This window comes from Pipistrellus kuhlii, unplaced genomic scaffold, assembly GCF_014108245.1.
Source record: "Pipistrellus kuhlii isolate mPipKuh1 unplaced genomic scaffold, mPipKuh1.p scaffold_m20_p_20, whole genome shotgun sequence".
In the NCBI taxonomy this organism is placed as follows: Eukaryota; Metazoa; Chordata; class Mammalia; order Chiroptera; family Vespertilionidae; genus Pipistrellus; species Pipistrellus kuhlii.
In genome coordinates, this window is record NW_023425516.1 from 20,059,279 (window position 1) to 20,086,614 (window position 27,336).

Genomic DNA, 27,336 nt, shown 5'->3' on the forward strand with positions numbered 1-27,336 from the left:
ACCTCCCCCTCTCTGCCAAGTCCTAGGTTGGACCTGGAGGAATCCAGACCCTTCCTGCTACACCCTCTAACCCCGGGAGGGCCTGGCGTGGGCCAGTCCAATTCCCCCATTTTACAGGTGGACATACTGAGGCTCAGGCCTCCCCAATGCCCGTAAGGTATGTTCACCCTGCTCCCCTGGTATTCAGGGCACGTCACGGATAGAACCACTCCATCTCCATTTTCTGCTCAGTTTGCACATCACCTCCTCTGAGAAGTCTTCCAGGATTTCCTCCCTATCCTAGAGGCAGCAAGATGGAGGAAAGGGAGTTGGACATGGGCAGAACGCCACTCAGGTTTGAATGCCACCGCCAGGCCAAGGTGCCCTCTCCCCTCCCAGAGCTGCTTCGGCTTCCTCCTCTGGAGATATTGTAGAATCCCGGTCAACGCGCAAGAGGGCAAACCCTAAGGGTGACCCGCTGTAAACGCCAGGACCCTCCTCTCAGGATGTTTACGCGTCCCGGGCTGTGGCTGACGTCCCGGGCTGTGGCTGACGCTTCCCCAGCCGCGCAGGGGACAGCCCTTTGATCTGTATGTCGCCGTCCACACCATCCCGCCCCGCCCCTGGCAGGGAGGGAGGGAGCAGGCAGGCAGGCAGGGAGGAGGACCCCAGCCCCGAGGGATCCAGGTACCAGGAATTCTTGAACTGGTGTCAGATCCAGCAAGTCCAGACGCAGACTCACCTGTGGGGTTCCTCCCCAGCTTCGGGGGGGGGCGGGGGGCGGGGAGAAGGGGGGAGCTAGCAGGAAGCAGGCCATGCATTGGAGCCTGGAGCTGCCACTCAGGCAGGGCAGAGACGCCCAGGTGGCCTGGGGGTGTTCCCCGCCCCAAGGGGCCGTGCAGGTTTGCAGCAGGACCGCTGACTCATTCTCCCAGGATCCGATGGCATCTGGGTCACGTAGGGAGGGTCTAGACGGGGCCTGCCCAGGGGGCTGGCAGGGTAGCCTCCAAACTGGTCTGCTTGCTCCTCCTCCTGTGTGACCCCAACAACTCTACTCCCTTCTCAGCATCTTGGTTTTCCCATGGGCACAAAGGAGCCACCTGCCCTGACCCGTTTGGCTCAGTGGATAGAGCGTGGGCCTGAGGATTCAAGAGTTCCAGGTTCGATTCCGGTCAAGGGCATGCACCTTGGTTGCGGGCACATCCCCAGTAGGGGGCGTGCAGGAGGCAGCTGATGGATGTTTCTCTCTCATCGATGTTTCTGAGCCTCTATCCCTCCCCCTTCCTCTCTGTAAAAAGTCAACAAAATATATTTAGAAAAAATAAAGAGTATCAGAGTGGATACTGGACCTCTCTAAATCTAAATCGGGGGGGGGGGGGTAGTCCCAGAGGATCTGAACGGTGGGGTAGAGGGAATCTGCTGGGGGCAAGGAGCCCATTCCCTCACAGATTCTGGGTCAAGAGGTCCTGGTATGAATCCCAGTTCCACTACCGATGAACTGTTGTTCTCAACTGTGAAATGGGCTCAAATGGCAGCTGTGGGGTTCTGATGCCTGGTACCTGGCAAGTACAAAATACATGAGTTGATGCCCCAGTGGCGTGGCTCCGTGGTTGAGCATCATCAAACCAGGAGGTCACAGTTGGACTCCCGGTCAGGGCACAGGCCTGGGTTGCAGGCTCGTGCAGGAGGCAATCCATCCATGATTCTCTCTCATCACTGATGTTTCTATCTCTCTCTCCCTTCTCCTTCCTCTCTGAAAGCAGTTAAATAAATAAAAAAGAAAATAAATAAATGAGTTGAGCTTTCCGGTCTTAGCTGCTTCAGGAGCCACAGACGTGGGTGCGGATATGGCCAAGTCTAAGACCCACACCGCACATAACCAGTCCCAAAAATGGCACAGAGCGAGGGCAGGGGGAAACCCCAATCTCCAAGATGCGAATCTCTTACGCGGATAGACCCCAAGTTCTCTAAGGAGCATGCGCTTTGCCGCGGAGCAGGACAAGAAGGGCCTGAAGAAGGTGCAGGCCAACAACCCCAAGGCCATGAGCGCATGAGCAGAGGCCATCAAGGCCCTCGTCAAGCCCAAGGAGGTCAAGTCCAAGATCCCAAAGGGTGGCAGCCATGAGCTCAGTTCACTTGCCTCCATGGCTCACCCCAAGCTCGGGTAACGTGCTGGTGCCCGCATCGCCAAGGGTCTCAGACTCGGCTGGCCCAAGGCCAAAGCCAAGGCCGAAACCAAGCCCCAGGCTGCGGGTGTGGCTGCAGCCCAGGCTCAGGCTGGGGCTGAGATGTGAGGACAGAAGGACTGATGGAGCGGGTGTCCTCCTGTGCCATTGGTACACATACACCTGAGGCAGGATCTGCCTAATAAAAACAAAATAAATGAGGTGACACCAGTATTGTTTTTATGTGACAGACAGGACTCCTGGCCCCACCTTCCCAGGCTCCAAAGCCTTTTTGGTCTCCATGGAGACCTGTGGGAGGCTCCCAGGCCTCCCAGCAAAGGGGATGATGGAGCGCGACTTTCCCCAGTGGGTCTGCGCTCTTTGGATCCCCTGACCCACTCCTGGGCATGTTGGCCTTCACTCCTGGGCCTCAGTTTCCTCCATGTGTTGGATGAGAGTCTGAATTCCATATTCCCAATTTTTAGGATCCAATGCAGAAAGAGGCAGATTCTGGCGGGATGGGGTGGGGGGATGGTTAGGGCTCCATCTCCGGTGGTCCCCGAGATGCGCCAACATAGGGTCCAGATGCCGCCGATTACGCAGTCGCTCCTCAGAGGTGACCCCGACCAGGTGTCCCCCAAAAGCAGCCTGCCTGGGGGCGATTGCCAAACCCAGCCACCGACGCCAGGAAGGGGCGGAGTCCAGGGAGGGGACGTGGTCTCGGAAACAAAGAGGAGGGCTGTCCTGAAGGCTCCGCGGCGCGGGCGACCCCGCGCCCCTCACCCCGGCGTTGGGCGCCCTCCTGGATTTGGGCGCAAAACGGGCATCTTCCTGCCCGATGCCCACGCTGGACCAGCCGGGCCCGGCGGCAGCGGGTCCCCAACCCCCTACGATCTCGGGCCGCGAGGGGCGTGGCCCTCGAGGGGCGTGGCCGCAAAATTGAATTCCCCCAATGGGGCTCGCGGGGAGGCGGGACCCCCCCGGATTGGCTGGCGCGGCGCGGCGGGGCGGGGCCGGCCGGGCTGCTGGCGCGGCTGGACAGACAGCCCTCCCAGAGTCCGGAGGAGGACGGTTGCTCACGGTGCGGGCCTGGGATCCCGGGCGTGTCACGCCTTCTGCCCGAGCCGTTCCCGGTCGGTCCATCTGCCGGACCCCGAGCCACACCTCTCCGGAGCCCGCGCGCGCGCGATCGGCGAGCCGGACCGAGAGGTGGGTGTGCGGACCTCCGGGTGCCGCGTGGAGCCGGGGTATCTGGGCGTGGGGCTCTGGGACTCCCAGACCTGGGAGCCCCCACTCATCCGCGGGGGTTCTAAACCCTGGGGTCGGGGGTTCGGAGGCCAGGAGGCTCTGGGCAGGGCGGGAACGGGGGGAGGGAGGAAGGAAGCAGACCAGTCGGGGAAGTTCCCACATTCCTCTGAGGTCCCCCGCAATCGCCAGGAACCCAGAAATGTGCGGCCGAGAGAGCCATGGGGCTGGTGTGGAACAGCCGCGGGAATACCTGAGGAAACAGACTTCCTGCAGCCGCCTGCGAGTCCTAGATTATGGATTAGGACCCCTCTGTCCTCAGAAGACATGGGGTGGAGGTCTCAGTGTCCACAAACCCTAAACCTGGTGATGGCTGAATGACAGACCCTCTTGGGGGTACGGGGTTTACCCCAAAGTAGGTAGATGAGAAGCAAGGACGCCCAACAGAAGGAGGGAGGGACGGAGGGAGGGAGGAGGGAGAGAGGCTGACCTCTGTGCCAGCCAACAGGGATGGGAGAAGCTACTTAGCAGCAACTTGAACTGGCAGGGTCCACCGAAACCAGCAGTGCCGATGGGGACCCTGCCCGTCACCCCCAGACCCACTCACCGACGGGGTGACTCAACAAGCGGCTGTTCTGGGGACCGGGAAGGGTTGACTGAGGGATGAATCAACAAGATGGGGGAATCCTGGGGCCACCCTCCGATGCCAGAAAAACATCGGGGCTGCAGGGAGGGAGGGGGGAGCTGCACGGGGAGCCCGGGCCAGGATGTAGGGGGCCCCTTTGATGGGTAATTTGGGGCGAGAGGGGGTTGTCCTGAGTCCCCCGAGGCACTTGGGAAGGGGTCTTCAGAAGCCAGAGGCGGCTCAGATCCCTTCTCCCCCTTACACTCTGGGTCTTTGGGACCCTCCTTCCCCCGGGGACTAATCCCGGCTCCCCTCTAATCCTCAGTTTGTCCAAGTCCAGAGTCTGTCTGGACGGATCCGTTGCTTCCGGCCCTTTGGGCTGGGGACTTGGACTGTAAGAGTGTGAATTCGGCAAAAGGAGCTGGGTGCCCGGACCCCTTGCTTCAGGGCAGTTGGCATCAGGGGGAGGGCAGAAAGGGGAGGCGGGGAGAGGGGTGTTGACAGAGGGCTGTCCTCCGGAATGGAAAGACAGGGTGTTACCTTCAAGGCTGAGATCACCTCAGGGGATGAGAGTGGCAGTCGCAGCCAGGGCTTGGACATGGGCGCAGCCCGCAGCCAGAGGCTGGGCCTTTTGGGGGCATTGGAGCTGGGCAGGCCCTGGGACTGGGTGGGTGGGGCAGGAAACTGTGGAGCCCGGCGGGCACCCCCTGGTGGCGATCACAGCTTGGGTGGGCCTTGCTGGGGCCCCTCCCCTCCCGTGCGATGCTCCGTCGAGGCGAGGGTCTGGCTCAGGCCTGCCTTTGCGTTGTCTGGGCTGGAACCCGAGCCCCTTGGCTGGTTGAGCTTTCCAGCACGCTACCCGGGGGCAGAGGGCAGCTCCCAGCCTGAAGCCACATCACAGGTAGCAAGGATAGGACAGCAACGAATCGTCATGGGAAAGAGGGGAAACCGAGGCACTGGGAGAGCCCCCCCCCCCCCCCCCGCAGGCCTGACTTACATCTGTCCCCTGCAGAATTCGCTGAGCTGGTGTCAGGTGCCACAGGCACTGAGGATCTCGCCAGGAGGGGACGCACGGAGCTAGGGGCCAGCAAGATGGCGGACGAGGCCTTGGCTGGGCTGGATGAGGGCGCCCTGCGGAAGCTGGTAAGTGGCCCCATGGTCCCCCGTGCGAGGCCAGAGAGGCAGTGACCAGAGGAGGTGACAGGGCAGGGGAGGAGGAGGAGGGTTCGCGGGAGCAGGGCCTGTTCCACATGGCTGATGCAGAGGCCCCCATGGCATACGCCTGTCCGTGCCAGGTGCTGAGGCCACGGCTGCCACCTGTTTAAACAGTAACTTGCTCGGGACTCGCCCATTTGCAGCCACCAGTATGGGGAGGCTCGATGAGCCTCTTCCCAGCAACCACCTGGGCAGTGCCCCCCCCCCCCCCCCCGGCCTCTGGCCCCGTGTTCATAGTAGCCGAAGGGGTTAATAATGCCAGGGCACAGCAGGGGCAGGCTGGGTGCTGGGCACACCGTCTCCCTGAATGGACACAGCAACTCTGAGAGCAAAGAGGACTCTGCCTCCCGCCCAGAGGCACCCAGCTAGGAAGAGGGGGTGCCAGGATCCAAACACACCTCAAAGGGGGGGGGGGCATAGGGAACCCCGAGTCCTGAGCAAGTCAAGGCCGGAAAAGTCTTAGGAGCCGTGACTTCTAGCCTGTCATTTTCCCACTCTGAGCCTCAGTGTCTTTCCCTATGAAATGGGAGGGGGTGTGTGTGAACCTAATCGCTAAGTCTGAGAGTTGGCATGGGGGGGGGGTGAGGCATGGGGGTCTAGATCTTGGGGCAAAAGAGTGTGCCCAACCTGTCCCCTTTCCCCAGCTTCTTCCTGAGTACCCTAACCCCTGCCTCACCCCCCCCACACACACACACAAAGAGGCCGTGGGCCATACAACAGGCCGGGCATGTGCCCACCAGCAAGGGCAGAGAGCAGCTGAACTGGATGCCCCGTCCCTCCAGCCCCTGACCCTTGTCCGGGGCAGACATTACAGATTTACCTTCCCTGGGAGAAGGCAGGTGACCCACCCCGCTCCTGCCTGTCATTCCTCTGGAGGCGGGGGACGGAGGCAGCCAGGCCCTGGGCCGTGCCCGGCCGCTGGCCGCCAGGATCTATCCAGGCCTGTGTGAGCGCCGCAGACCAGCATTCACCTCAGACTCCCCGGTGTCTGCCCGCGGCGGCAGCCGGGAGGGGAGGGCCTGGGAGTCCAAGGGTCGGTCCGACCTCCATTGAGGAAGTTGAAATTCTGAGGGAGGGCGTCCCGGCTGAGCCTCCCAGACAGAGATGCAGGGTTAGGGTCCTCTGGGGGTTCCCTCTGCGGCTTGGGGTTCTCCAGACGCCACCCCCTGGACCCGCGTGGGGTCTGGGCGCTGGAGGAGTTTCGGGGGATCCGACGTGTGGCTGCAGCCGGTCCCCCATTTCCCCCCACCCCACCCAGGGTGAGGACTCCTAGGACCCGGCCCCCCTCCTCCCTGCACCCCAAAGCCGCCGGCCCCCCATTCCCCCCACCCCACCCAGGGTGAGGACTCCTAGGACCCGGCCCCCCTCCTCCCTGCACCCCAAAGCCGCCAGAGGTCTCCCCGGCCCCGGCCGGTTCCTCCCGAGGCTCCCGCCCCGCGCGGGGCCCGGCCCGGCGCCTCGTGGCAGGAGGGGGCGCCCCAGCCGGCTCCTCCCCGCGGCCCGGCCCTTATAAGGCCGCGCTGGCCCCCGCCCCGCGGCGTCGGGCCGATTCGGGGACCCGGGAGCCGCTTCCGGCTCCGACTCCCGCACATTCCTGCGGCCGGGCGGCCGGGCGGGGGCACCTAAGGACGCCGCGGTGTGGGGTTCGAGCTCGGACTCCCGACACTCGCTCGCTCGCTGGGAGGCCTGGGGGCGCTGCTTCCTTCCGCTCCGTGAACCCCGGTTTCCTCCCTCCCTCCGCGGCGGAGGCCGGGAAAGCAGCCGGGCCCAGCTGCCGGTGTGGCTCAGTGGGTGGGGCGTCCGCCTGCACACTGGCCAAGGGTCCCGGTTCGATTCTGGTCCAGGGCACGTGTCCCCAGCCCCAGCTGGGGAGCCTGGGGGAGGCAGCCAACCCATGTGTGTCTCTCTCACGTGGGTGCTTCTCTCGGTCTCTCCCCCTCCTTTCCACTCCCCCTAAAAAGAAGAAAAAAATTTCAGTGGAAAATGTCCTGGATGAGGGTTAACCAAAAAAAAAAAAAAAAGCAGCCCGTCTGCCTCTCCCGGCGCCTAGCGCGGGGCTGGGGGCGGGGCCTGAGGCCAGATGGGGGCGTGGCCGCGGCAGGGTCGGCGGTTCGGAGACTGCGGGCCTCCAACGCCCCCTGCCGGCGGGTCCCCCAGATGGGAATGAAGGAAGTTTGCCTAGGGCAGTGGTCGGCAAACTCATCAGTCCACAAGAGCCAGAGAGCAACAGGACAGCGATGGACACTTCTTTGGAGAGCCACATTTTTTTAAACTTAAACTTCTTCTAACGCCACTTCTTCAACATAGACTCTCCCAGGCCGTGGTATATAAGAGCCACATTCCAGGGGCCAAAGAGCCGCAGGTGGCTCGCGAGCCGCAGTTTGCCGACCACGGGGCTAGTGGGTCTCCTCGCTGGTGCTGGCGGGGAGACGGAGGCCCGGGGGCTGTCGGATGCCCCCGCAGGGTGGGCAGAGAGAACCCGGAGGCCCCCCCCCCCGCCCCCTCCTCAGGAGGAAGGCCCTCTTTCCTCCCTGGAGAATTTCACCGGGCAGTTTCGGAAACCGCCCCATCCCTTTCCCCTTCCCCCCGGTGGACAATGGCGCTTTGTACTTCCTTCCCTCCCGCCCACAGCCCCCTCCGTACACAGCAGGGGGGCCAGAGGGGGGCCCTCAAGGCGGGACACACAGCAGGGGCACCGTGGGCGGATCTAGACCTCCAGGCCAGAGGAGGGGTCACGCTGGAGGGCGGCCAGCGGAATGAAGCTGTTCATCCCCCAGCCCTGCCCTGCCCGCGTGGGGGGAGGGAGGTGCGGACACTGCCGCTCCCAGCTGCTGCAGGGATGGCCAAGCTCGGGCTTTTTCTCAGGGACAAGGACCCCACCTCTGGAGTTTAGGGCTCTGGGAAGGGGGACGCAGTGGCAAAGGGCTGGTCATGGCCTCTAAGCCTCCTGCCCTCCGCCTGGGGAGGGCTGGATCCGCCCTTTGGCCCCAACTCCAAGTGCACCCCAGAGGGCTCTGCCTGAGGCAAGGCCAGGACTGGGAGGTGGGGAGGTGAGCTTCATTCTCCCTCCCTCTGCTATAATAGCCCCCCCCCACACCTTAGACCTGTTATAGGTATCCCTACTCCAGGCTAGAAGGAGACCCCAACAGAGTGTCAAGGTACCCACCGTGGCAGACAGACCCCAGCTAGCGGGTCTCCTCCAGGTCAGAGAGACCTGGATTCACATTCTGGCTCAGACCACTGGGCCATAAGCAAACGACTTCTCTTCCCAGAGCCTCGGTTTTCTCGTCTGTCAAATGGGAGTAATAAAGTGCCAGGGTTTCTGCGAGTTTAGGACAAGTAGGGGGCTCAGCACAGGATCTGGCATACAGAGTCTTAGTATTACTGTTACCTTGGTATCTTGTACTCATTTACCCTCAGTTCTCCCTCCTCCTAAGTGTGTGTGTGGGGGGATAATGCTCACTGCAGCAGCCGAAGCTAGGTGACAGGAGCGGGGGTGGGGGGGGACCTCACTGCCCCATCCCCACCCATGCCCTGAGTGGGAGGCATTGTTCCATCTGACACAAGACACAGAGGTCAAGGACGTGCTCCTGACCACCAGCCGGGACTAGTCTGCACCGGTCAGCTGGGAATGCTGGGCTGGCCCTCCTCAGAGTCCCAGGAATGTGGAGCCTGAGGGAGACCTGAGTGACTCTGTCCCCAGGGCTTTCCCTGCTCGGCTCCCATTGGGACAAGTGAGCTCAGCCCACACTCCCTGCTCAAACCTCCACCCCATCTGGCTCCCCATGGAGCAGGGCGGAGGCTAGGAAGGAAGGGGGGCACAGGGCCCCGCTCCTAAGGGACTTGGGGGTGGGGAGCAGAGGCAGTCACCTGGACTGGACTTCTCCCTCTGGCTCAGCCCCACTGAGGCTTATCTCTGCCTGATCTTCCTGGGGGCCCTGGGGCAGTCAGTCCTCTGGAGGGGGCGGGGAGGGAGCCACACGATTGGCTGACCTGGTTAGACCAACCCCCCCTCTCCCTCCCCCCCCCACAACGTCCCAGGGATGAGGGGCCCAGGAGCCTGTGGGAGCACCTGTCCCCCATGGACGCCCTGGGTGAGCCTTAGAACGTGCAGCTGCCTGATCTGTCTGGCCAGTGCAGGGAACACAATAGCTCCTGCCTCGGTTTCCCCATCTGTCCAGTGTGGGTGAGGCCGCCACCCCCCAGCAGGGCTGTGGTGCTTTGGGACTAGACAATGGGAGTCTCGCTTGCTCAGCCGCCTGAGTCCACAGCCTGTCTTCCCCAGGGACGCTGTGAGGGGCCCAGAGGGTGGCCTCCCCTCCTCCTCCTCCTCCTCCTCCTCCCACAATCCCCTGGCTGGGGGGGGGGGGGGGGTGAGTGGCTCTGAGAGGCAGGGGTCAGAGGAAGGAGTGCCTGGCTTAGCCACTGGCCCAGGCGGACAATTGCTGGCTCCCACTGGGTGGATCATGGGTGGGGGTGGGGGGCTGTGGAAAAGCCCAGGCTCGCCCTAGCTGGTTTGGCCCAGTGGATAGAGTGTCAGCCTGAGGACTGAAAGATCCCAGGTTCGATTCCAGTCAAGGGCACATGCCCAGATTGTGGGTTCAATCCCCAGTAGGGGGTGTGCAGGAGGCAGCCAATCAATGATTCTCTCTCATCATTGATGTTTCTACCTCCGTCTCCCTCTCCCTTCCTCTCTGAAATCAATATATATACATATATATATATGTGTGTGTGTGTGTGTGTGTGTATATATATATATATATATATATATATAATTTTTTTTTAAAAAAAGCCCAGGCGCCGTGAGCTGGGCCTCCCCCAGACACGCTGGGTGGGTGGGCGAGCGGGCGGGCACGTGACAGGCCTGAGGCAGAGCGTGTGGAGACAGATCGCTCATTGTGCCACAGGCCGAGCCCTGGGCAGCGGTTGCCCGCCCCCCCCCCCCCCCCCGCCCCTGGCAGCCACAATGACCTGCCCCTCGCCCCCGCCCGCCCGCCCGCCCCACAGCTGGAGGTCACGGTGGATCTGGCAGAGCGGCGGCGCATCCGCTCTGCCATCCGGGAGCTGCAGCGGCAGGAGCTGGAGCGGGAGGAGGAGGCCCTGGCATCCAAGCGCTTCCGCGCTGAGCGGCAGGACAACAAGGAGAACTGGCTGCAGTGAGTGTGTGTGTGTGGGGGGGAGTATGTGCCAGACGGACCCAGCTCAGGGTGTGCGGGCAGACACAGGTGTGTGTGTCCGCTGACTCTCTGGGTGTGCCCGTGCAGTACAGGCAGAATCCACAGGGATGTCTGTGGGCACGGACCACATGCCAGTCACGGTGCCCTGGCCACGCCCACGTGGACAGCACGTCTGAGTGTGCGACATGCGTGCTCACACCCACGGGCATGCATGCACCAGCATGTAGCTGGAGCCTTTTCCTAGCTCCACGCCCCTCTGCCAAGCTTCTGGGCACCCTGTCCTGGCCCCTGCCCTCAGCCCCCCTCCCCCACGGCCCGGCCACGGCCGTGGGGGTCACAGGCACGCTCTCCGGCAGCTCCCAGCAGCGAGAGGCCGAGCAGCGGGCCGCTCTGGCGAAGCTGGCGGGGCGGCTGGAGTCCATGAACGATGTGGAGGAGCTGACCGCAATGGTGAGGCCCGGGCCGGGGCGGGGGCTGGGGGCCGGGCAGGCGGAGGCCTGGACTTCGTGGCCCAATCCCCGTGGCCCGCCTCTCGCCCACAGCTGCGAGGGGCCGGTGAGTATGAGGAACGCAAGCTGATCCGGGCTGCCATCCGCCGAGTCCGGGCCCAGGAGATTGAAGGTACGTGCCCGCCCTGGCTCCCCCCCCTCGCCCCTGCTGCCCGTAGCACCACCGGCCACTCACCTGAGAGGTTCCCTCTCTCTCTCAGCTATCACCTTGGCTGGGAGGTTGTGCGCTGGGCGCTCCAACAGTGGCTCAAGAGAGGACAGCAAGGCTGCACCGAGGCTGGAGCCACAGAGGGTGGAGCGGTGTGAGGTAAGAGGTGGCCGTACCCCCTGTGTCTTTGCTAAACTGGTTCTTGCCTGAAAAGGGCCCCCAGCAGTGTTTGGGGGACACTAGGAGTCTATCTCGGGGCTCTGCCCACTCTCCCAGGCACCCTCTGGCCATATGTTTCCTCCCCCCCCCCCCCCCCCCCCGCAACTTCCCAGTTGTCTATACCCATGCCTTCCCCCCAAAGCCAGCCTGCCCGCCCTGCTCCCAGGTTCCTGTCTGTCTCCCATCACCACCCGCGTGGACCTCCCTGCTGGTCTTCCGCCCTCACGCCAGCCATTCGGCCTCCACTCGACACGCAGGGGATCCCCCCGAAATGCAGCCTGACCCTGGCCCCTCCCCAGCCAAAGCCTATCTTGCAGCTGCCCCTCCCCCTCCAGGCAGCCCACGTCCTTACCTTGGCCTTCAGGGCCCTGTTCACAGAGTGGACTCTGTTCTCCGGGGCGTGTGGGTGAGAGGCCTGGCCGTGGAGGTCTCTGAAGGCGCCAGCAGAGGCGGCTGGGTCCCTGGCAGGACGCCGCCCCCCCCCCCCGGACCAGCCAGGCGGAGGCCAGTGTCAGGGACCTCCGCCCCAGGGATCGATTCAGTCTGGGGATCCCCGGAAGATCTCCTGCCGTCCCCTGCCCCTTCCCCCCCCGCCCCACCCCGCCCTGACATTTGGATCTGGGCTCTCTGAACTGCCCGTGGCTAGGCAACGCCAAGATGCGGGGAAGGAGGGCCAGAGGCTGCCCGCGGCCTGCCCGGGCCCACGCTGGTGCAGGCGGGCCTGCGGGAAGCCGTGCCCGGCTCCTCTGCTTTGCATGCCCCGCCCTGAGCACCTGTGCATGCTCCGCAGGTGCCGGAGCCAGAGGAGCGGGAGCAGCCGGCCGAGGTCCCAGAGCCGCCCCCCGCCGTCACCAGCCGGGATGTGACCACGGTGACGCTCCTGGTGCAGGTGCCGGCCGGGAGCACAGCCAGCCCCCCTGCCTCCCCTGCCAGCTCCCCGCCCACTGCCTCTCCTGAGCCTCCGCCGGAGCCTGCCGAGGCCCAGGGCCCTGCCGCTGAGGCTCTGCGTAGCCCCAAGCCACCCCCGAGCCCGCCCAGGGCCGCCAGCCCTGAGCCCCAGGAGGCTCCGGCGCCCCGCAGCACCGAGAGACAGGAGGTCACCAAGGTGAGTCTGGAGGACGGGGAGGGATGCCGGGCAGGTGAGCTCCTTGGTCTGGGAGTCAGGCCCTGCCCGTGCCGCGTCTCCCCTACAGCTCCCGCCCGGCCCCCCGGAGCCCCCCGCTGCCCAGGGCCCCGCCTCAGGCCCGCCCAGCACGAAGAGAGCAGGTGAGTCCCCGCGGGGGCGGCCACGAGCGCCTGCCCTCCCTCTCGCCCGCCTCTCTCTCCCTGCCCGGGAAATGGGCTCCGGTGCCCAGAAGCACCGGCCTCCTCGGGTCCAGGCAGTCCCTGACACTCCTCCCACCGCCCCCGAGGTGTCCCCACCCCCTCCCACCCGTGGCCAGAGGCCTCCCTGCAGCCTTGAAAGGCAACGGGCCTCAGGCACATTCTTCTCCCCAATAAGGGAGTGCGCCCATCTCCCAGCTGCGGCCGAGGGCAGCGCTGGCCAGCGGGGCGTCCTCCGTCCCCGTCTGCGGGGAGGGTCTGGGCACCCTTCCTCCTGCCCACGCCTGGCCCCAGCCCCCAGGGGTCAGTGCGGGGGGGGGGGGGCCGGGGGCGCTGTAAGAGAGGCCACTGAGTGGGAGGCCAGGAGCTGTGGGAGGTGCAGGATGGGCGGGGGAGGTTGGGTGCAGGGAGGCTGTGGACGTGCGGAGGAGAGGCCTGTGAGAGGGGGACCCCCACCCACCCTCCTTCCTGTTCCCCTCCCGATTCCGTCCACCCAGCTGCACCCCATCCCTGCCAACGCTCCGTGCTCAGCCCCCGCCAGCCGGCCCAGAACCGAGGTACTGCCTGCTGTTCCACTACCCCGGGCTCTGGGCAGCGCCCCTGCCACCCGGACACTGACAGCCCTCCTGCCCTTCCAGAGCCCCCCCCGCCTGCCAGCGGACCTCCCTCGTCCCAGCGGGCCGGCTCCGTGCGGGACCGCATGCGCAAGTTCACGGCGGACTCTCCGATGGCTCAGGATGGCCCCCCTCGGGCAGCCCCAGGTCCCTCCACCCCCGCCAGGCTCCCGGGCTCCTCCCACGTCAGCACCACCCCCGCCTCCTCCTCCTCCTCCAGCCGCTCCTCCGCACGGGGCTGCATCGATGCCGCCTCCTCCCGGTTCAGCAAAGAGCAGCGAGGAGCAGCCCAGCCCCCGGCCCAGCTTCAGAGCTGCCCCCGGGAGGAGGGCCCCGGGGGGCGGGGCTTGGCTGCCAGGCCCCTTGAAAACGGAGCAGGGGGCGCCGTGGCCTGCACAGAGGAGCCCGGTGCCCTGCTGCCCGTGGCCGTCGGCACTGCCGAGCCAGGGGCCAACATGAAGACGACGTTCACCATCGAGATCAAGGACGGCCGCGGCCAGGCCCCCGCGGGCCGGGTGCTGCTGCCCGCGGGCAGCCAGAGGGCAGGTAGGCCTCCCTGCGGCCGGAGACGGGTGCCCGCTGCTGCCCAGCCCCGCACCAGGGCTCAGGGTGTCTCCAGAGGAGGTCCCGAGGGCCAGGGGGACGTCCTCACCCCACCTGGTCTCTACAGTAGCCTCCCTCCCCTTCCAGAGCTGACGCTGGGGCTGCGGGCGCCCCCCACCCTCCTGAGCACCAGCAGTGGGGGCAAGAGTACCACCATCACCCACATCAGCGGCCCCGGGGCACCCGCCCGGCCGGGCAGCGTCACGCACGTCACCAGCTTCAGCCATGCCTCCTCGGGGGGTCTCGGGGGCTGCAGCATCAAGGTGAGAGACTGCTTCTGGGCGCAGGGCTGGAGGGCTCCTCGCCTCCGCTCCTCTCCCGCCCTGCACGTGGGGAAACTGAGGCCCAGAGAGAGAGAGAAGGCGGCTGCCCACAGACCGCAGCCGGTTGGTGGCACAGCCACGGCCAGACCCTAGCCTCTCGCCTGCTGGAGTCTCGGAAACTCACTCTGTGTGCCTTGGGCTCCCCCCATGCTGGTCTCTGCTCCTTCCTCCAAAGTGGGTCGGTTCGCTCCTAATGAACAAACGGGGAAACCGAGGGGGTAGGGAGCGGGGTACAGGCGTGCCCCCGCTTTCTGTGGCAGCTCCAGGGCCCCCACTCCCCCACACACACACCCTGGACCTCAGCTCTGAGGTTCAGAGCTGCTCATGTGCTCATCCGAGATCAGCCTGGCCTCTCAGAAGATGGGAGATTAGCGATTAGCATCTGCGTCAACACTTCAGGGGGAGGGGGTGCTGGGCAGAAGCATTGAGGGGGGACAGATCGGGGGGGGGGGGGGGGCGTGCGCCCGTCAGGTGAGGCAGCAACCCAGCAGGTGCCACGGGAATCGAATCCGTCGCACCCTTCCATTATTCATCCCTGAGCCCGGGATCAGCTGGCTGGGAGCTCGGCTGGGGAAGGGATCCCCCGCAGGCCGCTTGGCTGCCCAGGTAATGCCCTCCGGGCCGCCCCGGGGACCGAATGGGACTTCGGAGGAGGTGCGGTGGCTGAAGCCAGCTCTGGGCCTCCTCAGGGGTGACAGGGTGAGAGAGGGTGGGGGCGGGAAGGCAGCCTTCCCCCATAGAGCAGGGAGCGAGGAGGGGAGGGGCGGGGAGGGGATGGCCGAGGCCCTTGGGGTGGGTGGGAAGTGTCACCCTGAGCCCTGGGTCTGATGCCACCACCTCGCCTCGGTTTCCCCATCTGGAACCAAAGGAAAGCAGAGAGCGTGCCTGTCGTGTGCTTGCTCAGAGCCTGAGTTGGATCCCAGGGCCTCTGTCACGGGGAAGGCTCCTGTTACAGCAGGCTGCTCGACCTCCTGCCTCTGTTTCCCCCGTCCGCTCAAGGATTTCTAGACCAGCATGGCATGAGGGCAAAGGGGTGCCAGCTCTGGGGTCCAGCAGACGGGATCCTCTCAGCTGATGCCCACGGAGGCCCAGGCAGGCCCCTCCCTCGCTCCCTGCCTCAGCTGTCCCACCCGTGGGACCCGGGGGTGCTGGCCTCGGGCCTCCTCCCCACGCTGTGCAGACCTGCCAGGCTCCGGGTGAGACCTCTGCAGGCCAGGGCCAGCCTAGCGGTCCAACTGCTCGGGCAGGCCGCCCCTCCCCCAGGCCCCTCCACAGGCGGCTCAGAATAGGTTTCTATTTGGGCTGCAGCCCCAGCTGGCGGGCGGAGGGCCGGGAGGCCAGCAGGGGCGGGGCAGGCCCACTGCCCTTGCCTTCGCCCTCAGGCCAGCTGCGAAGGCTCTGGCATACCAGCCAGAGGCAGCAGTCCCGGCCCCTGTCCCCACCGTAGAGCCCCCCCCTCCGCCAGCACCATGCCGGGGGTCCCGGGGCCTGCGTCCGAGCTGACCGCAGCCCTGGAGGAACGGCTGAGCCAGGCCTTGGAGGAGCTGCGGGCGGTGGCCGAGGCGGGCCGGGCGGCGGTGACCCAGGCGGCCGAGGAAGCCGTGTCGGCCGTGGAGCCGGTGGCCCGGGCGACCGAGGAGCTGCGGGCAGAGACGGCCGCGCTGAGCCGGCGGCTGGATGCGCTGGGCAGGCAGGTGGAAGCGCTGAGCCTGCGGCTCGGGGTCCCCCTCGTGCCCGACCTTGAGCCGGAGCTGGAGCCCAGCGAGCTGCTCCTGGCCGCCGCCGACCCTGAGGCCCTGTTCCAGGCGGCCGAGGGCGCTGGGACCCCCGTGGCCCACCCGCCCGCCTTCAGCACCCGCCGCAGCTCCTCGGCTGGTCTCGCCCACTGCAGCAGCCTCGTAAGTCCCTAGGGGCCAAGGGGGAAGGGCAGGGAGGATAGGGTGGCTCCGAGCCAGGCTCTGCTTCTGCTGGGTAACCTTAGGTGTGCCACCACCCTCTCTGAGCCTCAGTTTACCTATCCGAATAAGGGACTGAGGCGCGCGAACGCTCCAAGACGGAGGCGAGAGGGGACCGGGCTCCTGGCCCTGGGGCGCTCGTGGCGGCTGCCCTGGCAGCCCCTGGCCAGGGCCCAGCCCCCAGCTTCACCCCCACCTCCTGCCCCAGCCGGGCCGAGCCTCCCTGGAGCAGCTGCCACCTCAGCTCTCCTTACCCCGCAGCAGACGGCCAGGCCCTGCCAGGAGGGGAGGGGCTGCGACCGCCGGGCCGGGGACGTGCGTGCAAGGGGCCAGGGAGATGCCCATGGAGGCCCAGGCTGGCCCCTTCCCCTAGGTGGAGGCTGGAGGCCCCCGAGAGGGTGGTTCCCCGTGGGTGGCAGGAGGACTTGGCTGGGGGCAGCCCCAGGCAGACACCTGGTCGGGAGCCTGTGGGCCCGGTCCAGCCTCCTCGGTGTGTATGGGGGGGGCGGGGTGAGTGCGGGGGTGGAATGTGCTGCCTGGGCAGCGGCCCAGGAGTTCCCAGGCCTTGGAAACTGGCAGGACCGAGCACAGCCCGCCCAGGGCTGGAAAGGAACCAGGAGAAAGGACTCAGGTTCAAGAATCGGGCTCACTGTGGCTCAGACTCCGGGCTGCATTGCGCTCACAGACAAGTCAGAATAGCCTCAGCGTTCCCTTCTGTTACACAGAGACAGTAGCCCTAGCTGGTGTGGACCAATGGATAAGAGCGTCGGCCTGCAGACTGAAGGGTCCTGGGTTCGATTCTGGTCAAGGGCACGTGCCCAAGTGGTGGGCTCGATCCCCAGCAGGGGGCCGAAATCCTACAACAAGGCTCTCTGCCTCTTCCCTGAGCCTGACACCAACATGGCCATCTTCGGCCTGGCACCATGTCCGCAGGGGCCATGTTGGTTTCATCCCGTCCCCTGCTTAACGCCCATGCCCTCTCCCCACCCCCAGATGGAACCAAAGCCGGCAGAGCCCCCCGCTGCTGCCGTGGACGTGGCTGCCGTGGACGTGGCCAATGGCACTGAGCAGACCCAGGTGGACAAAACGCCTGAGAGGCGGAGCCCCCTGAGCACCGAGGAGCTGATGGCCATTGAGGATGAGGACGTCCTGGACAAGATGGTACAGCCAGAGCTGGCGGGCTGAGGGGGGAGGGGGCAGGAGCAGCGACCAGCAGGCACCAGGTGGGCAATGACCAGGCCTCTGTCTGCAGCTGGATCAGACGACGGACTTCCAGGAGCGGAAGCTCATTCGGGCCGCGCTACGTGAGCTCCGACAAAAGAAGAGAGGTAGATAGCCAGCTGCCCCACCAGATCCAGCTGCTCCCTTCCCCAGCTACTTCATTCCCCAGCTGCTCCCCTACCCTGCAGTCCATTCATGGGCACACCAGCTCAGTAACTGCCCTACTCAGCGTCTTCTGCAGACCCAGCTGTTCCTCGGCCTCCCTTCCCCAGCTGCTCCCTTCCCTACTGCTTCTCCCCCTCCTCTCTCCACAGTTACTGTCCCCAACCAGTTTCTCTTCTCCTTCCTAGACCACGTTCCTCTCTCTCCCAGCTACACCTCCGTAGATCCAATTGCTTCTCCCAGTCCTGTCAGCCACTCCTCCCCTGAATCCAGATACTCCTTCTCCCAGCTGCTCCTTTCTCCTGGAGGCCCATCCATTACCACCTTAGTCTCTACTCCCACCCAGCTTCCCCTTCCCTGGGCAAAGCTACTGCTTCATACACGCACCTAGCTATTATCTCCCTCAGATTCTAGGCTCATTTGCTCCTCCAGACACTCTCACTGACTCCTTCTCTGAATCTAGCTGCTTCCTCCATGGTCCACTCATGGCCACTCAGCCTCCGACTCCTTCTTGGGGCCTAGTTACCCCCTTTGCCACCTTCTCTCCCAACCACTGTCACCCTGGATCAAATTGCTTCTCAGGTACCTCCAATTTCTCCCTCCCTGGACCTAAATATTCCTTCCCCCCCCCCCCCCACATTTCTCCCGGTTAAGACCCATTTGAAGGCCCACTCAACCACGGCCCTCAACCAGTTTCTCCTTCCCTGGACTCTGCTCCTCCCTAGATCTAGATACTCCCTCTAGACTCAGCTACTGAGTTCCATAGGAACTCCCACTTTTGGATCCAAATACTCCTCCTGTGAGTTCAGCTCTCCCATATTCCCTTGTTCCTCCTCGAGTCCATCACCCCACACCACACGCCCCCACTCCCTGCCACACTGTGGCTACTCCCTCCCCCCTAGCCACTCCCTGCGCCCCGTGCCTTCAGTATTTCTAACAAGTCGCCCTCCACCCCGTTTTATGTGCCCTGTGTATGTGCTGTGTGGGTGATGATGGGTGGCCCTTCTGGGCGCGCATGGGGCATTCCCCCGCCCAGACCAGAGGGACAAGGAACGGGAACGGCGGCTGCAAGAGGCACGGGCCCGGCCAGCGGAGGGCCGGGGCAACGTGGCCACCGAGACCACCACGCAGCACAGCCACCGGGCGGCCGACGGCTCGGCTGTCAGCACCGTCACCAAGACCGAGCGGCTCGTCCACTCCAGTAAGGAGCCAGTCAGGGCTCAGGGCAGGGGCAGGGCGACCTCCCTGGTCCCTGTGCCACTCACACCCTCCCCCCCCCCCCCCCGCCCTCCCAGATGACGGCACACGGACAGCCCGCACCACCACGGTGGAGTCCAGCTTCGTGAGGCGCTCCGAGAGTAAGGCCGCCCGGCGACGCCCTGTGCCCGCTGTCCGCCCGCCCGCCTGCCCAGGCTCCTCCTCGAACTTTCCGTATTTTTGTCTGTGTGTGTCTCTCTGTCCAGGTGTCACTTTCTCTTCTCCGCCTGCGGCCACTGCCCTTTCTCCCCCGGACCCCCCGCCCTGTCTCCCCACGTCCAGCCCAGACCTCACCCTGCTCTGTTCCCTTTTCTTGCAGATGGTGGCGGCAGCACCGTGGTCCAAACCAAGACCTTTTCCTCCTCCTCCTCCTCCAAGAAGATGGGCAGGTGAGCACAGGTACCCACCCCTGGGCCTCAGAGGAGTCAGCATCACGGGGGACCTTACACACACCCATTCCACAGAGGGGTAGACTGAGGTGCAGGGCGGTGATAAGGCTAGAGTGGGAATCAGACGGCCTCTGCTGGCTTGTAGTCTCGTCTCATCCTCAGCTGCACCCCAGGGGAGGCCGGAGGTCTGTGCTCCCGTCACACAGCTCCGAGTGGCAGCTCTGAGCCCTGCCAAGCCTATCTGCCCCACGGAGCTGCCCGGGTCTGCACTGCTGCTTTCCGGGTCTGCAGACCACATCCCGAGTCACAGAGCACCTCCGAACCGAAGACCCGTGAGGGCGGGGGACACCCCTCCGTCTATGTTACAGAGATGGCAGGACTGACAGAAAGCAGGGACAGGAATCAGAATTCAGGCTGGGGGCCGAAACCCGTGTGGCTCAGTGGATAGGGCGTCAGCCTGCGGACTGAAGGGTCCCAGGTTCGATTCGGTCAAGGGCACGTACCTTGGTTGTGGGCACATCCCCAGTTGGAGGTGGAGGGGGGTGGGAGGCAGCTGGTCGATGTTTCTCTCTCATCAATGTTTCTAGCTCTCTATCCCTCTCCCTTCCTCTCTATAAAAAAATCAATAAAGTATATTTGAAAAAAAGAAAAAAAAAAAGAATTCAGGCTGGGGACCAGAGGGGTCCAGGGACTGAGTCAGAGAGACCTGCCTTCCCAAGTCCCTGCGCTGTTCGCCAGGCCCTCCGACCTCTGAGGACTGGGTCCTCCATTCGTGTCCTCATCACTGGAGTGATTGGGAAGGGTCCCTCGCTCCTCCTGTAGATTTCAGTGGCACATAGGACAGGCTCCATAGACAGGAGGTATTATTTTTTAACTCTCATCTTGGGGATATTTTTTCCATTGATTTTTAGACAGAGTGAAAGGGAGAGAGAGAGAGAGCTAGAGAGAAACACCGATGTGAGAGAGACACATGGATTGGTTGCCTCCCGCATGCCCTCACCCAGGGCTGGGAGCATGCAACCTAGGTATGGGCCCTTGCCGGGATAGAACCCGGGACCCTTCAGCCCACAGGCCGATGTCATGAGCTATGGTTACTGTTACCATGACTATTAGGCCGAGGTCTGACCTCACCTGGAACTTAACAACACGTAAGCCTTCTGGGAGAACTCCCTGTGTGGCCAAGCCTGTGGAGAAGAACTTGGCTCCCACCTTCTGTTGTCCTCCTGTGCCTCAGTGTACCCCTCTGTGAAATGGGTGTGATGAGGACGCCTCCCTTGCTGGCTGGCGTCGCCAGAGGAGATACTGTGGGAGTGTAGGGTGTGGCCTGCGACGTGGCGAGTCCAGTCGGGTTTGAGGCTTGGGAGCATCCTAATAGTGGCCTCCCCGCCCCCCAGCATCTTCGACCGTGAGGACGAGAGCAGCCCGCGCACCGGCAGCCTGGCTGCGCTGGAGAAGCGCCAGGCGGAGAAGAAGAAGGAGCTGATGAAGGCGCAGAGCCTGCCCAAGACCTCTGCCTCCCAGGCGCGCAAGGCCATGATTGAGAAGCTGGAGAAGGAGGGCGCTGCGGGGTGAGCAGCAGAGGGTGGGGACTGGGGCGGGGTAATGGGCAGCGATGGGCGGGCCACAAACGGTGGTGGGCGGGGCCTGAAGGTGAGCTGAGGCCCAGTGGGTGGGCTGGCAGAAGCAGGCCCCCTATGGTCATGTGATCCAGATCCCTAGAATTACCCCTCCCTCTCCCTTCCCCACCTCCCCTCCCCCCTGCAGCAGCCCTGGCGGGCCCCGTGCAGCGGTACAGCGCTCCACCAGCTTCGGGGTCCCCAACGCCAACAGCATCAAGCAGATGTTGCTGGACTGGTGCCGAGCGAAGACGCGTGGCTACGAGGTGAGTGAGCCCCATGAGGCCAGGCGGCGGGCGGCACCCCCAAACTGCAGCTGGGCACTGAGGGCCCTTCCTCACGACCTGTGCCCTTCGCAGCCACCATGCTTGGCATGGAGATGAGATGTGGGAACAAGCTCAAAGAGGCATAAAAGGTGCCCGAGATTCCAGAACAGGTGGCTAAGTGTCAGGGCCAGCCCCTAACCCAGTGGTGGGCAAACTCATCAGTCCACAGAGCCAAATAGCAACAATACCAACAATTGACATTTCTTTTGAGAGCCAATTTTTTAAAAATATATATTTATTGATTTTTTTTTTTTACAGAGAAGAAGGGAGAGGGAAAGAGAGAAACATCGATGAGAGAGAAACATCGATCAGCTGCCTCCTGCACACCCCCTACTGGGGATGTGCCCACAACCAAGATAGATGCCCTTGACCAGAATCGAACCTGGGACCCTTGAGTCTGCAGGCTGACGCTCTATGCTAGGGGTGTCAAACTCAATCAGAGAAGGGGCCAAAATCTAAAATCCAGCCTAAATCGCGGGCCGAATGGTTTACTGAGCAGTCATAAACTGTCATTGTGATGGAAACGCAGCGGAGTGCAGTGATGACAGCGCGGTGCGGGCCACATTGCAAGGCCTGGCGGGACGGATTTGGCCCGCGGGCCTTGTGTTTGACACATGTGCTCTATGCACTGAGCCACACTGGTTAGGGCAAGAGAGCCAAATTATTTAAACTCGAACTTCTTCTGACGCCACTTCTTCAACATAGACTCGCCCAGGCCGTGGCATTCTGTGGAAGAGCCACACTCAAGGGGCCAAAGAGCCTCAGGTGGCTCGCGAGCCGCGGTTTGCCAACCACGGGCCTAACCGTTGGCGTCCCCTCCTCCTTGCTCTCTCTGGGGGGCCCTGGGAAAATTCCTATCAAGTAAAGGAAGGAGCGATGGGGCCGTGGCCGTGGCTGGTGGTGCTGGACCTCATGGTCATGCTGTCCCTGTAAGGAGCAGCCGTGCGAGCTGACAGCCTGAGTGGGAGGAGGCTCACGTTCCCCCCGCTCATGTGCTGTGCAGCCTTGGACAAGCCGCAGGGCCTCTCTGGTCTCTGATGCCCCAATCGTGGGGGCAGAAGGCCGGGGGGGGGGGTGACCGGTCCTCCCACCGCCCCGTACGTAGCACGTGGACATCCAGAACTTCTCCTCGAGCTGGAGCGACGGCATGGCCTTCTGCGCGCTGGTGCACAACTTCTTCCCCGAGGCCTTCGACTACGGGCAGCTGAGCCCGCAGAACCGGCGCCAGAACTTCGAGGTGGCCTTCTCCTCCGCCGAGTAAGTGTGGGCCGAGGCCCTGCCGGCGCCGGCTGGGCGTCTGGGGCCGGGCCCCCCGAAAGCTGGCCAGCGGCTCCGTCAGACAGTGGCTGACCCGGTTCCCCCAAAAGCCCCTGTCCTTCTCCGTCCCGCCCGCCCGATGCCAGTGAGTGTGCCAGGTGCCCGCCGGAGCGAAGGAGCCACAGGCCCGCCTGCCAGCCCCGGCCGAGGCCCTCCAGGTGGCCCTGTCCATAGCCCCTCCGTCCTCCCTCTGCCTCCTCCTCCTCCCTCTCTCCCTTTCCCTGTCCTCCTCTCCTCCCACCGTCACCAGAGCTTCCTGCTCCCACGGACCCCGGCTGGAGATTCCAAAAGGAGGCTCCTGGCCCGGGCACCGTGCCCGCCCAGCCTATATAGGCGTCGCCAGAGGCTTATATAGGATACCAGCAAGCCCTCCACTTTGGAATCGTTGCCCCCGTCTGCTCACCTCACCCTCGGCACCCTCTTCCATCCGTCTTCCTCCTCTGCCTCTCTCTCTGGTTCTCCTCTCACGCCTCCCTCACCCCCCCTCCCCGGGGCACAGCCCTCCTTCTCCCCAACCTGGGGGCGCCCACGTCATCGCCCCCCACCCCCACCCCGCGTCCCCGCTTGCCCCAATAGTTCTCTGCACCTGTGACTGGTCTGGCCCCCACCCCTGTCTGCATCGCGCACCATTAGTGACGGGTAGTGAGCGGCACGTCCACCGGGGGGCAGGGGCATGCGGGGGGCTGGCAGACTGCAGCACCGAGAATGTAACTGAACTCATGTCTCTGTGTATGTGTGTGTCTCTCTCTGTTCTACTCCCCTCTCTCTTCTCTGCCTCCTCTTCCCCCCTCTCCTCCCCTGGGCCCCGCCTCCCTGCCCCTCCCGGCCCCTCCCCTCCCCTCCCCAGGACCCATGCGGACTGCCCGCAGCTCCTGGACACGGAGGACATGGTGCGGCTGCGAGAGCCAGACTGGAAGTGCGTGTACACGTACATCCAGGAGTTCTACCGCTGTCTGGTCCAGAAGGGGCTGGTAAAAACCAAAAAGTCCTAACCCCTGCGCGGGGGCCCCACGGTGAGAAACGCCTCTTCGCCCGCCCGCCTCACACGCCGAAACCTGCCCCGCGGGGGCGCAGAGCGAGGTCCGGGTGGGGAAGGGGGGGCGGTCACAGCAGGGGGACCCTGAGATGCACCAGGAGGAGCCCTAACGAGGCAGCGATGACCCTGCCGAGCGGGACTGAGGTGGAGGAGGCGCAGGAGGGACCCCGGGGAGGCACCAGGCCTGCCTGCAGGGCCGGAAGGAGCAGCGATCTGGAGGAAGTGCACCCGGGGCTGGGATAGGAAGGAAGGACAGAGTTCAGGCTGAAGGAGGGAAAGGGAGCCCCAGACAACCGGGTGAGCCTGTGCCCCGGGCTGGGTGGAGGAGATGGAGAGCATGACACCCCGGGAAAGGACGGAAGTTTAATCTGGGTGTGAGGGGAGCGGAGGGGAGGGTCCATGGTCGGGAGATGATCTTCCTCTTAAGGACCAGGTCATCAAACTTTCCCAGACAGAGGGGTGTACTGGTCTGGTCAGCATTCTAGAACAATCCTTGAGCGGGGGATGGGGAGCGAGGGGGTGGACTAGATAGCGGGAGAAGCTTACTGAGAAGCAGGAGGACAGGCTTCTTGATGGATCCAGTGGGGGAGGCAGCAGGGGACCAGGGAAGCCTCCCAGGCCTCGGGTTTGGGCACCGGGGATTGGGGGTGCCGTGCTCCATGCCGGGGGGGGGGGGGGGGGGCTCGGGATCTTGGTCCGTTTGACGGAAAGATGTTCCTGGTTGGGGTCCTGGATCCCTCGGCCAGCCGTGGCACGTCCTCTCTGGTCACCTCCGCTCAGGGCCACGGAAGGGAATTCCCCTGAGCGGACTGCCCGCTCCAGACAGGCTGAGGGGGAGAGGGGCGGGCTCAGGGAGCCCCAGGGGGGCTTAGGCCAGAGCTGGGCCAGAAACTGGAACTCCTGATCCCTCCTCCCCACTACGTAGTGGCTCTTTACCTTGCCCCATCGCTCTTCCTACCCATTTTGTAGAGGAAAGACAGACACCCAGAGGGAGCAAGGGGACTGACTGACGGAGTCAGGGACAGAGCCAGAGGTGCACTCAGATGCCCCTCGGGGCCTGGAGCCATTGCGGGCGAGGGGGTGGGGGGAGACAGCCCACGTGTGCTCACACAGACGCGGAGAGGCTGTGCAGGTGAGGAGGGGATGGGCAGGGTGCTGTCCCCAGGTCATATATGGACTTGGGAGCCGCTGCCCAGCAGGCTGGCCCGGAGGGAGAGGGGCCAAGCCCGGCCCGGATCCAGCTGGAAAGTGTGACTCAGCTGTGTTGTTGCTCAAGTTGCCTGGTGTTTGGCCTGTCACTGGGGCAGCCGGAGCCCTGCGCCGTGAGCCCCAGTGTAAACAATGGCTTTATAAGGTCTCCAGGGAAGACACCGGGCCGGGGGGACTGGGATCCCGGGGGAGATATCCCAGCTGGGAGAAGAGGCCGAAAGAGGCTGCCTCCCCACCACGGCACAGCTGGGAAAAACAAGACCCCTCGGGGGCAGGGCCGACCCCAGGGGCACACGGCACACCACCCTCAGAGGCAGGAATGTCTCCCTCGTCCTAAGTGCTTCCAAGGTTTCAAACGAGGTCGAGAATGACCATACTGTTGCTATAAAGACGGGGAAACTGAGTCATGGGACAGGGCAGGGCTCTGTCTAGCATCCGCAGCTGGTCAGGAACGGAGCCTGGCCTGGAGCCGAGGTCGCCTGGCTCCCAGGCTTTTCCTCGGAGGGAGCTGGGTGAGCTGGGAGTAGGCCTCAGCCCTGCCATGACCCCAGGTCTGATCTCGAAGACACAAGAAAGGAGGTGCATGGCACCCCGGGAGAGGAAGGCAGTTTAATCTGGGTGTGAGGGGAAGGAGGGTCCATGGTCGGGAGAGGAACTTCCTCCTAAGGACCAGGTCATCAAAGTTTCCCACACAGAGGAAGGATGTACAGGGTCTGGTCAACATTCTAGAACAATCCTTGAATGGGGATGAGGAGCGATAGGGTGGACTAGATATCGGGAGAAGCTTAATGAGAAGTAGAAGGATAGATAGGCTTCTGTTTTTAAATATATATATATATATTATTGATTTTTCACAGAGAGGAAGAGAGAGGGACAGAAAATTAGAAACATCGATGAGAGAGGATCATCGATCAGCTGCCTCCTGCACACCCCCTACCGGGAATGTGCCCGCAACCAATGCACAAGCCCCTGACCGGAATCCAACCCGGGACCCTTCAGTCCCGAGACCGACGCTCTATCCACTGAGCCAAACCGGTTTCGGCAGGACAGGCTTCTTGATGGATCCAGTTGGGGAGGCAGCAGGGGGGTCAGGGAAGCCTCCAGGGCCTCCAGTTTGGGCACTGGGGATGGGGGGTGCCATGCTCCATGCCGGGGGGGGGGGGGGCTCAGGATCTTGGCCCTGTGGTGTCTGGGGGACAGGGGCACTTCGTGCCCGTATGCCTTCTCTGCCCAAGGAAACTCGCTCAACTGCACTGGCTGAGTGCTTCCTTACTGGGTGCCAGGCGTGGCAGAGGGAGAGGAGGGAAGAGGGAACCAGGGTGCAAAAGACAGCCTCAGAGGTTTTAGGCTGACAGCGGCTTAGGCAGCCAACTCACCCCTGAGTAGGGAGGGAAGAGAGGCAGGTGCCAACACCCCGGCCGGAGGCCTGGGCCCCATCAGGCCCGGCCCTGCAGGTAATGGGGCTTAAGACAAAGGACTCCTGTCTCTGTGACCGGTGTACCTGTCAGTCAAGAGAGACGGACAGAGGGTGGCCCCGCCCCCTGAGCGTGATGTAGCTGGTCCTGTCTGTGTTGCTTGGGACCCTCATCTCTACCAAAGGGGGGTAATAAGGGTTAAAGAGCTGCCCCTCCCCCTCCCCCTCCAACCCACATACTCCCCCACCACCACCCCGCCCCATTCCACACAGCGGGCTGTCCCCTGGGGCCAGGACCGGGCTTGGAGGGGTGGAGTGCCTTCAGCCCCGCAGGAGGTACCAGGCCAGGGAACTGGCAGGTGAACAGGCTGTGTCACTGGGGCAGCCTGGCTGCAGGGGGAGATGTGCCAGGATAAGGCCCCTAGGGGGCCATGGCCCCACTCGGAGGCTAACGTCCCTGGAGTGTGCCACCAGGGTGGGCAGCCGGTGGCCCTCCAGAGAGAAGAGGGAGGGGCCTGCGGGCAGGTCCTCCCCGGGGATGGGGGCAGAGACCTGTCCCCTGTCCTGATTGGGAGGAGGCACGGCTCCTGTTCCTGCACCTCCACCTCCACCAGCCTGGCCTCGCTTCCCGCCTCAGTGCCTCCAGGCTGGGTGATGGAGCTTGGGGCTTCCCGCCCTCTTGGGAGGCTCCTCCCACCCTATCCACCTTCTCCCTCCCACCCACCCCGGAGAGTGTGGAAGACCCGCAGGCTTTGGCCGTGAAAGCAAGACCTCGCAGTAGGGGTGTCATCCCCAGAGCGCCCCCTGCCGGCGCTGACCACCCCGTGCCCCCCGCAGGATGCTGGTAGACTGCGTGCCCCTGGTGGAGGTGGAGGACATGATGATCATGGGCAAGAAGCCCGATTCCAAGTGCGTCTTCACCTACGTCCAGTCGCTCTACAACCACCTGCGGCGCCACGAGCTGCGCCTGCGCGGCAAGAACGTCTAGCCGCCCGCCCGCCCGCCCGCCCGGCCCGGGCCGCCGCCCCACCGCCGCACCCCGCCCCGCCCCGCCGCCCACCGCTGCCTGGCTGCGCCACCCCGCCCGGCACACACAGCAGCGGTTTGATAAATTATTGGTTTTCAAGGACCCCGACTCCGGCTCTGCCTCTTTGCAGGGGGGTGGGGGGCTTGAATGAATGGAGGGCAGCTCCCCATGGGGTGCCCATTTGCCCCCCGCTGGGAGCTAAGCAGTTGGGGATCCTGCGGTGTTTGGGATGGGGGGGGGGGGGGCCACACCCCTATTCCCC

General features: G+C 64.2%; 1 protein-coding gene across 6 annotated transcripts; it reads left to right on the plus strand.

Annotated features, from left to right (window-relative positions):
• The first annotated feature begins 3,169 nt into the window (after nt 1-3,169).
• On the plus strand, nt 3,170-27,176 carry SMTN (smoothelin). 6 transcript variants are annotated; one of them, XM_036448847.2, is made up of 21 exons: nt 3,170-3,353; nt 5,027-5,157; nt 10,237-10,385; nt 10,763-10,856; nt 10,949-11,027; nt 11,116-11,222; nt 12,073-12,387; nt 12,476-12,548; nt 13,103-13,162; nt 13,244-13,765; nt 13,910-14,085; nt 15,951-16,043; nt 17,094-17,261; nt 17,353-17,428; nt 18,520-18,684; nt 18,779-18,841; nt 19,060-19,129; nt 20,524-20,697; nt 20,894-21,011; nt 22,177-22,328; nt 26,885-27,176. In XM_036448847.2, the coding sequence occupies exons 2-21, from the start codon at nt 5,107-5,109 to the stop codon at nt 27,033-27,035; spliced, it is 2,856 nt and encodes a 951-aa protein (XP_036304740.1). In that variant the 5' UTR covers nt 3,170-3,353; nt 5,027-5,106; the 3' UTR covers nt 27,036-27,176. The 6 variants fall into 6 exon arrangements, with proteins under 6 accessions (XP_036304740.1, XP_045441690.1, XP_045441691.1 ...); XM_045585735.1 differs by lacking the exon at nt 15,951-16,043 and adding an exon at nt 23,236-23,401 and having other exon boundaries at nt 3,173-3,353; nt 26,885-27,015; XM_045585732.1 differs by lacking the exons at nt 3,170-3,353; nt 15,951-16,043 and adding exons at nt 4,893-4,915; nt 23,236-23,401 and having other exon boundaries at nt 26,885-27,015.
• The last annotated feature ends 160 nt before the right edge of the window (nt 27,177-27,336 follow it).

Bases quoted from the DNA above. Each gene is read 5' to 3' on its own strand.
- SMTN (XM_036448847.2), top strand. From the start codon at position 5,107: ATGGCGGACGAGGCCTTGGCTGGGCTGGATGAGGGCGCCCTGCGGAAG. The intron at 13,163-13,243 runs GTACTGCCTGCT...CTGCCCTTCCAG, and splicing joins CCAGCCGGCCCAGAACCGAG to AGCCCCCCCCGCCTGCCAGC. The intron at 19,130-20,523 runs GTGAGCACAGGT...CCCGCCCCCCAG, and splicing joins TCCTCCAAGAAGATGGGCAG to CATCTTCGACCGTGAGGACG.